The sequence below is a fragment of the Grammomys surdaster genome, unplaced genomic scaffold (assembly GCF_004785775.1).
Source record: "Grammomys surdaster isolate TR1022 unplaced genomic scaffold, NIH_TR_1.0 213, whole genome shotgun sequence".
NCBI classification, from domain to species: Eukaryota; Metazoa; Chordata; class Mammalia; order Rodentia; family Muridae; genus Grammomys; species Grammomys surdaster.
In genome coordinates, this window is record NW_021604658.1 from 3,213,003 (window position 1) to 3,228,997 (window position 15,995).

The following is a 15,995-nucleotide window of genomic DNA, read 5'->3' on the forward strand; positions in this document are numbered from 1 at the left end:
AAGAGGGATAACTGAAATGATAAAGCACCTTTCTAAAGTCATAAATCATAAAATAAGCTAAATGTATCAGTACCCAATATAACCATCACAAACAAGCACAATTAGCATTATGTTCCCCCAAACAGCAAACATCTCAGTTCCTACTTGGACTTCTCCAGCATCCCCAGGGCCAGCTCCAAGACGAGAAGCAGCGTTTCTCTTCAGCAGCTTTGGGAAGAAAAGAAGCACTGGTAAAAACCTGTAGCTAATGGAAATGATTTTCTCCTTTATAGAAGGTTGTCCCTATGTGTGCTCAAGGAATATGATTTATTAATACCAGATCATATTTGAGAACAAAAGAAAAACTTTTAAATATATACTTTGCTCTTGCTTTAAAAAATTGCAAATTTTTTCTGTTTAGTATCGTGGGGGGGGGAAGGGGGAGGGAGGAAGAGAGTGTATATGTGTGTGTGTGTACCAAATTCTATCTCATTAAGCCTTGCTGATGAGGTTGTCATTTAAGAGTCCTACCTTTTTAAGCAGATCTCGAGCTTCTTGTGTGAGGTAGGGAGGCAAATTAAGTTTACATTTGAGGATTTTGTCAATTGTTTTCTTTCTATTCTCCCCAGTGAATGGAGGCTAGGGGTAGAAAAAAAATTAGTATATAAATCAAAATTTTAGTTAAAAATATTATATAGTTCCTGAATTGGATGATTATACATTGAGATAAGAAAGCATGTTTAAAAATAGTTAACTCAGAGACCTCTGGCTTTAAACAGTGAACACTAAGGATCAATACCCTGGAAGTCTTGCATGGTCAGTGAGGCATCTCATTTTATGCTCCCATTTCTCTCTCTGCATTTCATTAGACTGCCATGACATAAGTCAGTCTAATTTTTTTTTTAATTTTTAATTATGTGTACACATGGCATTGTGGGTTTGTGCCATGTGTATGGGTGCCCACAAAGACCAAAGGCATCAGATCCCCTGGGACTACAGTTACAGGAGGCTGTGAGCCACCTGACAAGATGCTGGGAACTCAACTAGGGCAGACTTCACTCTTCTACCACTGAGCAATCGCTCCAGCCCCAAAAACATCACTTTAATAAAAATATTTTTAAAAGTATAGAATCCCTCAAAATCATAAGCTAACATTAATGCTAAACTACAGATAACAACAAATGTTTTGTCTTTTTGAAAGTAACTCCACCAGGAACATGTTCTAAAACTACAGCAAAGAGCTCTCACTAAATGGCTTAGTAACTCTCCAGCACAGATCATAACACATGCAGGTTTAACGTGCACCTACTGCTCCAGTCAGCATGTCATACATTAATGCTCCCAAACTCCACCAATCCACAGCACGGTTGTGGCCGCTTCTCATCAAGATTTCAGGGGCCCTACAATGAGAAAAATAACATTCCTTACAATTTACCCACATTCACATCATCTGAATAAAATTACTAAACTAAGAAAACTAAGAGTAATTTAAACCAGGTAAAAGTTAGATATTACCCCCAAACCAGCTATATTTCTTTTAACATGCAGCTCTCACATGTATTCTATTGTTCCACAAAATGTGTGTGTGACTGTTCCATCATGAATAGATTCTTTGCATAGTCCAAAGTCTGTTAGCTTCACATGACCTACAATGAAAGATTAAAGCATGATTATTCTGAGAGTTTCAAGAATATGTAGTTTCTGAACATAGCACACAGGTAATTCTTCCTTCCATTTAGCTTTTCCTTTCTAAACCCTTCTTGAAGATGCTGAGAACGAGATGCCATATCTACTATAGGTTAAAAACTACTTAAAGATAGGGTACTGCCAGTGATATAATCAGTGCAGGAGGAGAAAATACAAAAACTAATGCAACTGTCTAAAGCTCTGGCTTTACCTATATGCAGAATTCTGTTCTGTCCTGAAAAAGCACCTTTGAAAATCTGGTTTAAGTAATATATACCCTTAGTAAACATTCTGTATTCAAACAAAACTCATGGCATACTTCAACTGTATTGGTTTTTTCATAGTGTACTTAAGAGTTCTTATAAAGTTACCATATGGCTTACTATGCCAAATGCTATCAGTCAGCAGAAACAAATTAAATTATTTACTGCCAAAAGCTGTCAGTCTAGGAAAAGAACTAAAATTTGCATGGGATAACTATTTCTGTTCTAGAAGGTGGAATTCCACCTTACACAAAAATTATTTCAGATAACTTTCTCTGAGCTGTCATTTAAGTAATCAGTGGCTCACCAACAGCAAGGGTCTATTACTGAAGGTTCCTTTCAGACAAAAGGCAATGGCTCATTTACTCACACTTACTCAACTGTGGACATCTATGACATTCTGATACAAATGAAGAAACTTGGAGCTATATTTTTTATTTTCTCATTTGTAAGAAATATATTTTACATATGAGTAACTTTGCCTGCATGAATGTAAGTACAACATGTGTACTGATGCCTAAGTAAGCCATAAGAGGGCTCAGATATCCTGAAACTGGAGTTTGAATGGCTGTGAGTCAATATGCAGTGCTGGGAACCCAAGTCTACTGAAAAGCAGCATATGGTCTTCGCCACTGAACTATCTTTCCAGCCCCTCAGAACCCTTTTGAGACTGGATCTGGGTGGGAGACAGAACCTGGCCTGGAACTCAAGTACCTATTTGGGCTACCCTTGAATTTCATTCTCTTTAGTTAGACTCTACAGTGCTAGAATTATAGGTTGTGTGCCACTGTACCTACCATAGCTTTTATTCTCATAGAACCAAATGATATATCCAAAGTTATGGATTTAAAAGTAATTTTGCCATTCCACCACTCTCTTGTTCTATCCTTTGCCTTAGAACTGAGACTCAGAAGGGTTGGGAGCCATAGCTTGGTGGTAGCATGCACAAAGAACATGGTTCAGTTCTCAGAACAGGAAAAATAACTTTAAATGAATACCTTAAAATCAACAACAAAGAATTCAGAATCAGATTGTAGGTTTGGGATAGGAAGGGAGGAATACAGGCATAGTTCCAACAATGCAGTTTGTCAATTCTATCATTTTTTCCATTAAAAAAAAGAGTTTTGTTTTTTTCATATGAGGGTTTTGCCTATGTGTATATATGTACACTATATGTGTGCCTGGTGCCAGCAAACCCTAGTTTCAGATTCCCAGGAACTAAATTTTCAGCTGTTGTAAGATACCTGGAATTAAACCCAGGTCCTCTTCATGAGCAGATGTTCTTAACCCTGAGCCATCTCTCCAGCCCCTCACAAACAAATTTTTAAAAAGCATCATTTGTAACATTTATATAGGCCTTACCATTTTCTGTTTAAGAGTTTACATTGGTTAACTACCTCATAAATCATCCTATGGAGACCTACGGGCCAGCAATGCTCACAGCCTTGTAGATGCCTTGGTCTGTTAGTTTGTTCCTTGAGTAAACTGTAGTCTTCCCAATCAGACTCCAGCAGCAGAGCCTGAGCTGTAGGAGCATGAAGCTATAGCCAGTGCTTGCTCTGCTGTATTGACAGAAGTACAGAATGTCTGTTTCTCTGATTAACCTATGCCTAGTGAATATTTTATTACGGGGGCTGTATCAAATAATGTGGTTCAATTTCAGCCCTTTTCTTCTTCAAATATTAGTTAAAATTTATTATAAAAAGTTTTGCTTTTAGCTACATGGTGGTGGTACACATATGTAAGCCCTACACTTGGGATTTTGAAGCAGGAAGACCCGAACTTCAATGCCAGCTGGCTGTACAAAAAGATCATTTCTAAGAAAACAAACAGGTTTTGCTTCTACTATTTCTGCATTTTTGTCATTTAAATATAATGGCATAAATCAATATCAACATCTGAATTGGCTTTGGAGTTAAAACATTTTATATAACTTTTTTTTTAAGTTGTAAAGAATGGCTAATATGTTTAACTCTATTTATGATCAATTATAAAATACTAAATACTTAAAGTACCAGAAAGTATTGTGATGCTATATATTCTGAGGGGAAATATATGTAACAAGACAGAGATCACATGGGAGCCTTGAAAATGGCCATCATCTGTGTGGAAGGATTGTATGCTGACTATGTATTACAGAATTGTTCATGATAAATCTCCACCTTGGTGATTAAGCATGATGTTCTCCGGCTTCAGGTCTCTGTAGATGATCCCTTTTTGATGTAAATGCCCCAAAGCCATGGAGATTTCAGCCAAGTAAAAGCTGGAAACAAAAGTGATTTAATAAAAATTTAAAAAGTAATCTATCCAAAGCAGTTTATGTATGGAACAAAATTCCTTGAAAGAAACAGACATGCACCAAAGACCAAATTAGTGGGGGCAAAAGAATGTACTGGGAAAAGAGATGGCACAGGATGATGCCACAATGAGGAGGACATTTGTCACTCATTTTAGTCAAGCTAAACCATGTTTTAATTTTTCCATTAGAACATAGTGCTAAAAGTGCAAAGATGTCCAGTCTATTCTATTATTGATTAGGTTCTAATCTCTCTGTGTAGAAATTAGGCCAACAGTTATTCAGATCAAACAAATTCCTCCCATCCTCCCCCAATTTTTAAGATTCCACAGGAAATAGGGACTTTATTATTCTAAGAAATCAAGTCTTGGTCATTATGGCCTGACCTGTAAAAGCCCACTCATCCCTTATATAATATGGCTGTGTATTAATAGACAGCAATGCCCACAGTATCTGCCCACCCTCTTGCCAGCCAGCCCACAACTATAAACTGTGTGACACTCAAATTTATCTACCTCAAAAGATTAAAGGGCTGAATCAACCCTGTCTGGATTCGAAAAGCACAAAGCACTGCAATACTGGCTGTGTAACAATGTTGCAATCCTGCAGATTACTCCAGGATGGAGAGGGTGTGTCCTAGAGGACTGAGGCAGTTTCACAGCTAGCAGGACCACAGCCTCCAACAGGGCTCAGAGAGCCTCCTCCAAAAAGGGGCACTTCATCCCTAAGGCTCTTAAATGCAGCTTCTGTGTTAGAAAAGGCCTGAAATTAAACAATGGAATGCAGTTCGGTAATTAAGATAGAAAAAACATTTAAGTGTTTTCTAGTCAATTAATGTGTAGGTCAAACTGATTTATTGTTACCCAATACAGTCACTTCACAAAAGGATGTGTATATTTTTAATTTGAAGCAGATGCCATCTTACGAATAGGAGGGCAGATCCCATCCTGGCTATAAAATCAATCCACAGATGTATGTTCAGGGTTATCACCTCCCTAAGACTGCACCTTGGGAACTGGAAAGTCTACAAAAAAGAGGAGATGATTTCTGATACTTTCCATTGCTCCACATACAAAATTTCACTGGAAAACCACACTCACCCACAACCAAGGCAGGCAGCTTACCAATTCAAGGAAATTCTGCAGTGAAGAGCGGTCCACCCAAGGCCTGGGGGCAAAGGAATCACGTGACCTCCAATAGCTGCCCAGTCCCAAAGTTCCCCCTTGATGTTCTAAGTGACTGACTGCCTCCAGATCAACTTATTGAATCGTGTGGCTGCCCACACTGGGAAGGTAGTTTTGCTTTTAATTACATGAATCATTACCTGAATCCATATAACCACAAAAATTTTACTTACCAAGCTGTGTCTTCCATGAATATTCCCTCTCTTTCTAACTGCATAAATAGTTCTCCTCCTATAAAGGAAAGTATTAGGAATAAATATCTTTTTTTTTGTTTTTGTTTTTCGAGACAGGGTTTCTCTGTGTAGCTCTGGCTGTCCTGGAACTCACTCTGTAGACCAGGCTGGCCTCGAACTCAGAAATCCGCCTGCCTCTGCCTCCCAAGTGCTGGGATTAAAGGCGTGCGCCACCATCGCCCGGCAAGGAATAAATATCTTTACTTTTAGTCCTCTTCTAAGGAGTTTGTACTTTCTTTTATTTGTAAGATTGAGTCCTTAAAAATTAAAAAACAAAAAGCTGCTAAAAAATGAGGTTTTAAAGTCTCCAGGAAGCTATTTTTAGCAGCATTGTTGTTCTATAAAGCATCTAAGTTTAAGAACTAAAATTGGCTTGAAATTACAACTTTTACACCTGCAAACTTCAAAATACATAGATTTCAGGCTTGAAGTTTAAAAAGTCTTGATTAAAGCCTCTCTAGTACTTTTCCCATATGTAAAAAAGTTAGTACACAATTAAGTCACCTAAATTTTACTGAATGTGATCTTCCTTTTTTTCAGAACCCTTATATAAAATAAATGAATTTGACAGTGACATATAGTAATAAAAGATTATACTGTAAAATCCAGGACCTCATAATGGTGTAAATAAATGAACAGATATGTTTTTCAATAGAAAATGGAAAGCTCTGCACTGCAGGAGAACACCAAGCACAGTAATAAATGAAAGTGGCAGGATGGAGTAAGAAAACCACTTGGCAAACACCATTAACTGTTACAGTTAGGAAGCAATGGATACCAACACTGGACCTGATGAGATGAGATTCTGAAGCAATCAGAAATTATCTCCTCAAGAGATACTATTTGCCTGGCAGTGGTGGCACACGCCTTTAATCCCAGCACTTGGGAGGCAGAGGCAGGCGGATTTCTGAGTTCGAGAGTTCGAGGCTAGCCTGGGCTACAGAGTGAGTTCCAGGACAGCCAGGGCTACACAGAGAAACCCTGTCTCGAAAAACCAAAAAAAAAGTCAATGTGACAAAGACAGACTAAAGAACTATTCTATATTAAAGAAAACTAAAAGTTGTTATTATATCAATGTTAATTTCCTAATAAATTATAACTAGTTACATAAGAAAATGTCCTTGAATTTAGAAAGTAAATGCTAGAGTTTTAGTTATATAAATCTTTGAATAGTACAAAAAGTGTTGACTGTGTTTATGTGTGCACATGTATGTACACACACGCATATGCATGAGGGGAAGATAAGCAAATGCGATAAGATGATGGAATGTTGGGAATCTAGGTGAGGGGGCAGGAATTCCACATTGTCTGGAGGATCTAGGTGAGGAACCCCGTACTACTTATAAAATCTATATAAATCTGAAATTACAAAATAAAGTCACAAGATAAGTAGCATTAACAAAAAAGGAGTAAAACTGTGAAGCTTTCATTCAGATCCATAAGCCCTACTATGAAACTTGTTGAAGGTATGCCAGGCCTGGTAGCGCACACCTTTAATGTTAGCCCTCAGGTCAATCGCTGAGTTCGAAGCCAGCCTGGTCTACAGAATGAGTTCTAGGACAGCCAGAACTGTATAAAGAGATCTTGTCTCAAAAAAAGAAAAAAGAAAAAAACAGACAAAAAATAGCAGGCGTGTGCACACCTCTGTGATATATATGATTCAGGAACCACATGTGGTAGTTCCTACTTGTAGTAATCCCAACACATAGGTGGCTGAAGCACAATTGCCAGGAACGCAAAGGCAGCCTGGCATCAACTACACAGTGAGCTCCAGGCCAGCCTGGTTTGCAGAATGAGACCTTGTCTCAAAACAAACAAACAAACCAAAGAAAAAAAATAAAAGGGAGTTGGAAATTCCCAGCAGGGAGCAGGTCCTTGAAAATGTGATTAAAAGATATAATTCAAAAACATTCAGTATCTTGTAATACTCTTAGTAAGCTTCCACATTTCGATTTAGAAAGGAATATTTAATGGGGTATGTGGATTACAGTAGAAACCCCAGCTTATTATTATGTTAATACTTGATTACAAGGAGATTTTAAATAAAATTTTACAGATAGGAAAACCTTCCAAGTTTCTTTTATATTTGTCTGTAAATAGAACCATTTGTTCACATGTGAATTTCTTTCTTCAATGTATTCATCAATTTTTAGCCTTGCTCACAATGAGAAGAAAACATTTTTCACTGGAAAGAAATGTTTGAACCCAGTCTCTGGAGCAAATGCGAATAATTACAGGAACTATGTACTAACCACTGAGATACTCAAGGATGAGGTAGAGTTTTCCACCGGTCTGAAAGGCATAAATTAAATCCACAATGAAGGGATGCTTTACTTCCTCCAGAATATTCCGCTCTGCTTTTGTATGAGCTGTATCTTTAGCATTTCTTACTATCATTGCCTAAAGGAAAAAAGATGATCTATAAGAACAAAATAGTGAACATTTTTATCCTATGGTAACTGGAAAAATCTATTTTATGCTTTTCTGGCTAATACAGAATAGTTTCTACCAGAAACAGTGGTGGGTAAGGGTAACGGAGGCTACTCACTGTTTATAAATACCTAAATTTGCTGGGGTTTTGTAGTAAACATGTAAATGAAAACCTAGATGGGTTTTTTCTAGGCATCTGTAAACAGATCAAGTTTATGCATATATTCACTAACAGGTGAGGCCTTAGTGTGCTCCCAACTTTAGTCCAAGAGAGCAGAAATAACATAAGGAATCCTGTCCCTGGAGCCCAGAGTATCAAGAGAAAAGATGTCAATGAAAGCAAGAACAGAACACTATGGGTAAGCAGGGCAACTGCACTCAACCTGGCAAGATGCTTTCCTGAACACCACGACAACAAAACTGTCAAGTTAAGGTGCAATGTGAAAAGTTTAAAAAGCACTCCAAGGAAAAGTGGTCCAACAGGACGGAATGTGTCCAGGGAACCCACAAGGTCACCATGTGAATGAGTGGCTAGATTCAGCTGGAGAAGGAGACAGACCAAGAAATGGAATTCAGGCAAAAGTGCTGAAAGCTGAGAGGCAAAGAACTATTGAGATGAGAGTAATGAAAACCCTCAGCTTTTAGTGAAATTGTGTTAGGGAAGAAATGAGACAAAGCAACATTTCTATGAAGGTGAGGTAAAAAGAACACATAAAGTAATGTATCACTTACAGTGCATATTATAGGCCTAGAACTCCAGTTCTTGAAAGTGGACGCAGATAACCTTAAGTTTGAGGTCAGCTTATGCCAAGCCAACCAGAACACTACCATAAGACCCTGACTTGGAAAGCCCAACCAAACATATATCTGGTTTCTATCTATAAAATAAAACACAACTAGGAAATCCTCAAAGCTAACAGTTTAAAAAAAAATGGTAAGAGACTTAGACTTTAAGTCTCCTTGATGAGTTAAAGCTCAATGATTTACCATCCATCATCTTGTTTAAATTAGTTATTGCAATTATGGTCATTTAATTTCTGACTATTAATAACTTTACATATTCTAAGAATAAAATATAATCAAGAACAGAAATGTAGAATAAAAGTAAGCACTTCAGAAGTACACAAATTGACCAGCTTGGTGGACACATCTTTAGTCCTAGCAGAAGCAGATGGCCCTCTAAGAGTTCAAGGCCAGCCTAGAATTCACAGAAAGCTCCAGGATGAGCAAGACTACATAAAGACAAACAAAACAAACAAACCTACAACAGAATGCTCTGTTGATAATCTGTCACAGAAGCAGAAGGAAAGACAATAACTTTAAACTGTACACTCTTGGGTTAGGGATGTGGCTCGACAGATGCAGTTCTTGCTTAGCATACATGAAGCCTTGGGTGGTGGTGGTACAAGCCTTTAATCCCAGCATGCGAGAGGTTAAGGCAGAATTTCCACAAGTTTGAGCTTAGTCTGAGCTACATAGAGTGAGTTGTAGGCAACCCTAAGCAACAAGTATGAGATGCTATTTCTAAAACAAAACAAAACAAGTAAAAACGAACTTAAAAAAACAAAACAGGGCTGGAGAGATGGCTCAGTGGTTAAGAGCACTGACTGCTCTTCCAGAGGTCCTGAGTTCAAATCCCAGCAACCACATGGTGGCTCACAACCATCTGTAATGAGATTTGATGCCCTCTTCTGGTGTGTCTGAAGACAGCGACAGTGTACTCATAAATAAAATAAATAAATCTTTAAAAAAAACAAAACAAAACAGAATTTTGATTAGCAGTATTTGAAAACCACAATGAATTATAATAGAAATAGATAACACGGAGAAAGACAAGTCTAGACTGGTTCTTTCTTGTCTGGGGGCTTTTGAAATAGAATCTCACTCTGAAGCCCTAGCTGGTCTTATACTGATATATCTGAAGTGGTGGGTTACAAGCATGATCCACTATGCCCAGCTCATGCTGACTCCTTAGTTAATTCTCTCTGAGAAGGTCCTCTTTTATTGCCCAGACTAATCTTGAAACCCTGGGCCAAGTGGTCCTGCCCTCATCAGCTCAGTAAGCCACTGTCTCTTGTACCAATTCTATTTTTGTTTTTCTAGATTTTTCTTCTAATTGGGTCCCATGTATTCCAGGCTGGCTTCAAACTCACCATGTAGACAAGAATGACTTTGAATTTATGGTCCGCTTCTCTGCACCTCCCAAGCTAAGTTACCAGCAAGCATGTGCCACAACACAGGGTTCTGGATCAAACCCAGGGCTTTTTGCATGCTAGATAAGCATTCTATCAACTAAGCTGCATCCCTGGGCCTTTCTGGGTTTGAGAAATGGTTTTACTATGTAGCCCGGGTTGGCTTCAACTTAAAATCCTGTATTAGCTTCCTAAATGCTGTAATTATAGGTTTGTACCACTCTGCCTAACTTCTGGCTTTAATTCTTTAAAAAGAAAAAACAAAGCAAAAAACCATATTTTTATCTTTTTTTTAAAAGAAAATTTTTCTTGCCAGCATGGTGGTGTATACCTTTAATCTCAGAGGCAGGCAGATCTCTGAGAGTTCAAGGCCAGTCTGGTCTACAGAGTGAGTTCCAGGACAATCAGGACTACATGTTTCAAAAAATGAAATAAAACAAAACAAATTTCTCTTTTAAGTGTGTGTGTTGTGTGTGTGTGTGGTGGGGGGTACATGCAAGTAGGTGCAGGTCTCCTCAGAGGCCAGAAGCATCAAATCCCCTTGGAGTTGGGAACTACAGGTGGTTATGAGCCAAATAACTGACTTGGACTCTTCAAAGATAATCAATCAATTCCATAAAAGACAATTTTTTAACAAGAGTAAGAAATGGCTCTACAGTGAACTAAAGACACAAGGCCATCATGATGACCCACACCTGTAATCCCATCACTCAGCAAGTGGACATACAGGACAGCTAGTTCAGGGTCATCCTCAGTTATACAGTAAGTTAGAGCCAGCCTGGCTATGAGACCCTCTTTTCTAAAAAAGGACACTGGAAAAGTTTGAACAAAGATTATATATTAAAAAACCATATTAAACATTGATGTTAACATTTTCAAGTACAATAATTATATTACAATTACACTGAAGTATCAAAACACTCATATTCTTAATAGAATTTAGAGGTAAAAAAATTATAGTGTTCACAAGTGACTCACAAATTACACAGCAAAAACTGATATTAAAAATTTGAGCCAGGCAGTGGTGGCGCACGCCTTTAATCCCAGCACTTGGGAGGCAGAGGCAGGAGGATTTCTGAGTTTGAGGCCAGCCTGGTCTACAGAGTGAGTTCCAGGACAGCCAGGACTACACAGAGAAACCCTGTCCCGAAAAACAAAACAAAACAAACAAACAAACAAACAAAAAAGAATAGTCAGCAAAATAGAGATATTTAGCAGTGGTGCAGACATACATCCAAGTAAAATGCCCATACACATTAAATAAATCACTTTTAAATGAAAGTAAACAAATAGACCAGCTCAAAAGATGAACAATTCAGACCTGGAAAGATGGCTCAGCAGTTAAGAATATCGGCTGCTTTTCCAGAGGACTCAAGAGTCAATTCCTGGCCTTAAATGGTAGCTGAGAACTGTCCATAACTCTAGATCCAGAGAATCTGACATGTTCTTCTGGCCTCTATGGGTACCAGAAATGCACAGACATCTATGCGGGCAGAATACTCACGCACATAACATAGTAAAATGTTTTCTTCAAAAAGTGGAACAAAAATTCCTCATAAAAACTGAATAGACTGCCAGCACTTGGGAGGCAGAGGCAGGTGGATTTCTGAGTTCGAGGCCAGCCTGGTCTACAGCGTGAGTTCCAGGACAGCCAGGGCTACACAGAGAAACCCTGTCTTGAAAAACCAAAAACCAAACCAAACCAAACCAAAACAAAACAAAACTGAATAGACATCAGAATTTAGAGGGAATTACACATATGTGTCAGCAGAGAAGAATGGATTGTAGATAGACAAACTACCTGGGGAGATGACTATGTCACAGCAACAGCTCTGCATGAGAACCTGAGGAGCTGAGTTCAAATTCCCCGCACTCACATAGAGAGCTGTACATGGCTGTGTATCTTAAACTCCAGCACTGGGAAGCAGAGACAAGTAGATCTCAAGAGCTTACTGACCAGGCTTCCTGAGAAATAGTCAACTTCCAGTTAAGTAAGAAACTATACTGTGTCTTAGGGAAGTAAAGAAGAGGATGATAGAAGATACTACATCCCTGGGCCTAGTGGCATACACCTTAAATCTCAGGAGGTAGAGGCAGGTGGATATCTTCCAGTGTGAGGTCAGCGTGATCTATATAGAGAATTTCAGACTAGCCAGAGCTACATAGTGAGACATTGTCTTTAAAAGAGGAAGGGAGGAAGGGAGGGAGGGAGGGAGGGAGGGAGGGAGGGAGGAAGGAAAAGAAAAAAGGAGAAACAAAATGCTGTGGTCAAGTGGCTGGAAAGATGGCTGAGTGCTTAAGAGCATCTGCTTGCTGCTGTTGCAGAAGACCCAGGTTTGGCTCCCAGCACTCCCACTGCAGCTCACAGCCATTTGGAACTCTGGGATTCAATGTTCTCTTCTGGCTTCATCAAGCATCAGGCATGCATGTTGTGCACAAACATACTACATATAGGCAAACATTCATACATGTAAAATACAAATTAATCTTTAAAAAATTAAGATCTGTGGTCAATAGCTTCAGAGCATAGAGATGTAAATTAAATCCCTAAGTAAAGATTGGATTTAGCATTTGGAAAGTCAGTAATGACACGGAGACAAGAGTATCACTGAAAAAGTCACAAGGCAAAATACTGTGAGTGAAAAGCAAAAACACAACTTGAAAAGGCACAGGCGAAATTGGTGGGAAGGCTCAGCGGTTACACATATCTGCTGTCAAGCCTGATGACCTAAATTTAATCCCTGTGACCCAAATGGTGGAGAGAACCAATTCCTGCCAATTTTCCTTTGAGCTCCACACACACACACGCAGCAGAGGTGGTAGGTAATGTGGACCTTACTTCTCAAGCCAAGTTCTGAAGATGCAAAAGGAGATCTTGAGTAAAAGAAGGTTTTCCTTAAACATGTAACAGACATGTATTTCTTTAAAGAAAGAAGTGACGGGAAGCTGCACATGTTGATATATATCTGAACTGAGGAAACTAAAGCAGAATGGTAATAGGTTTGGTGCCAGCCAGAACAACTTAAACTCTTGACATCTGCCATGGTTAAAGCCAGCTGTGGCAGTGTACATTTGCAATTCCAGCACTCCTACCTCAAGAAGGGAGGTCTTCAATAGGAGAGCTGTCTGGAAGCTTACAGGCAGTCAGCCTAGATTATATACCATAGAAGAAACAAGATGAAAGCGGAGAACCAATCCCCATACACTGTCCTCTGCCATCCACTCACATGGAGGTGCGAAGCATGTGCACGTGCCCAGACAAACACAAATAATAAAATTACCTCTGGGGAAAAAAAGTCAGGAGAGAAGACAGAACAATAGTGATTAAATCACAGAGTAAAGTATCCAAACAGGTAGAAAGGAATAGGATCCAAAACAGAGCAGTTTGCTCCAGAAAAGCACACACTTTGCTTAAAAAAAAAAAAAAAATGCAGGTAAGACAGTGCTGGAATAGGGACTAGAAAAGGCAGCCAAAAGAAATCACGGACGACTGTCTTACAAGGTGGCCCAGAGGGGATGGTACTGGCTGAGCAAGAAGAGAGGCAGACAGGAACAGCTCTGAGCAGCTAAGAGAACAGAAGGATTTGTACAGGCTGGTGCCAAAAACACTGTTGGGACATCTTGGGTTCTAAACAAGTAATAAAATGAAGCTGGAGTTTCTCGATTTTTCTCGAAAGCAATCTATAGATTTGTGCAATTTCTGTCAGAAAATGCTCAGTGGGTGATAAAGGAACATAGAGAAACAATCTGATTCAGATTAGCATCTCACTAAATATAAGCTTGGTAGGGTACAGACTACGTTAATTAGAAAGCCTCAGAACAAAATCAGGACACAAAAACCTTCACTTAGAATGGAAGTGGAAACTGATGGAGCTGAAGTAAAGGCTAGATTTGACTAGTTAGGTAATACAAAAGCAATGATGACAGCCAGAATAATGAAGCCTGGACACAAGAGGAAGAAGATTTAAATACTAGTGAATTTGAAGAAAAAAACAAAGAGACTATAGCTCTCTTTGTTTAAACTTTAATGAAAAAGGAGTTTTAACTAGAGAGTAGCTAAGTAATTTTAAAAATAAACTATTTCAGGGCTGGAGAGACGGCTCAGTGATTAAGAGCACTGATTGTTCTTCCAGAGGTCATGAGTTCAATTCCCAGCAACTACATGGTAGCTCAAAACCATCTGTAATGGGATCTGATGCCCTCTTCTGGTATGTCTAAAGACAGCTACAAGGTACAGCATACAGCTACAGTATACATAAGATAAATAATTTTAAAAAGCTTACTGTTCCCTTGAATGACAGAGCAAGTAAATTAAAAAGAGAATATATTTCACCTAAATGCAGAATATTAGCATCCAGCATGTTATCTGCAAACTATGTATTAAACACTGTGTACAATATAAGGTAAATACCTTGTTTAATATAAGGTGGAACACAGGCACAGGCAACCTTGTGAGTCACAAAACTTTGGCCAAAGGCTCTAGAATTTATAATGTAGGTGAGTGAATGCCTTGGGCAAGATTAGAGTAGCTTGCTTCCAAAGATGGTTACTAAGTCTTTCCCTCAATATTCTGAGTAAATAACCAAATAGGACCATTCCCATCAGGAATAAAATCTGATAAATTTGATAGAAAGTTCTGGTAGATAGGTCGTCTGTCTCCACGATGTAAGAAAAATCAAAACAAAACACTTTAAAGAAGCTTATTATCATCTCACTTAGGGGGTTAGAATTAAAACTCTAGTTGTTTGAAGAAGTATGTTTAACCTGATTTGAATTATCATACATCTGAGCACTGAAAGAGTACATGAGAACAAGGAGGGCAGGTGAGATGGCTCAGCAGGTACAGGAGACTGCCACCAAGCCTGACAACCTGAGTTTGATCTTCAGGACCCACATAGTAGGAGGAGGAAACTAATTCCCCAAAGTTGTCCTCTGGCCCACACAAACAAACAAAAATTTTAAAATATAATAAAAAAAATTTAAAGCTAACATGATACTCACTAAAATATATAAATTTTAGGGGTTTTGTTTGGTTTGTTGGTTTTGATTTTTGTGTGTGATAGTCTCTTTATGTAGCCCTGTCTGTCCTGAACCTCACTATATAGACTACTTTGACCTCAAAATTGACAAGAGATTTTGCCTGCATCTGCCTCCTAAAAGCTGTGATTAAAGGCCTGTGCCATCACATCCAGGTATTTAAAAAAAAATTTTTTTAAAAGTCATTTGTAAAGACACCAGTAAAAGGAAGCAAACAAATATTAAAATCTGCAACTAATGGGAGCAAGAAAATCAGATCATCACCTCAGGATCCAACATCAACTAACTGCAATTCCAGTAGGACAGGACAGAGGAGAGGGAACTGTCAAAAAACTCAAACAAGAAAAGTCCTATAAAGGACTGAAGTGCTACACAATATAGCTTCAGACAGAAAGCAAGTCACTGGAAATGAATGTTGTTTTGATCCCAGGAGAAAAATCATTTTATTGAGCTAGGATTCCAACAGTAAGTGTTTAAGGAAGAGTAGCCACCTATTCTGTCACTTATAATAGTGGATTGTTGCCAATTTAATTATTCATTAAAAAATTCGGCCGGGTGGTGGTGGCGCACACCTTTAATCCCAGCACTTGAGAGGCAGAGGCAGGTGGATTTCTGAGTTCCAGGACAGCCAGGACTACACAGAGAAACCCTGTCTCGAAAAACAAAACAAAACAAAAAATCAAAAAAAAAAAAAA

General features: G+C 38.6%; 1 protein-coding gene across 5 annotated transcripts in view; it reads right to left on the minus strand.

Annotated features, from left to right (window-relative positions):
- Positions 1 to 15,995, minus strand: part of Rps6kb1 (ribosomal protein S6 kinase B1) — a 50,188-nt gene that overhangs the window by 17,915 nt on the left and 16,278 nt on the right. For all 5 annotated transcript variants that reach the window (XM_028772327.1, XM_028772323.1, XM_028772326.1 and 2 more), the window contains 7 exons: positions 7,894 to 8,041; positions 5,582 to 5,639; positions 4,091 to 4,191; positions 1,535 to 1,625; positions 1,289 to 1,379; positions 511 to 618; positions 145 to 207 (listed from right to left, as the gene is read on the minus strand). In XM_028772327.1, coding sequence (XP_028628160.1) covers positions 145 to 207; positions 511 to 618; positions 1,289 to 1,379; positions 1,535 to 1,625; positions 4,091 to 4,191; positions 5,582 to 5,639; positions 7,894 to 8,041 — 660 coding nt within the window. The remainder of the gene's footprint in view (positions 1 to 144; positions 208 to 510; positions 619 to 1,288; positions 1,380 to 1,534; positions 1,626 to 4,090; positions 4,192 to 5,581; positions 5,640 to 7,893; positions 8,042 to 15,995) is intronic.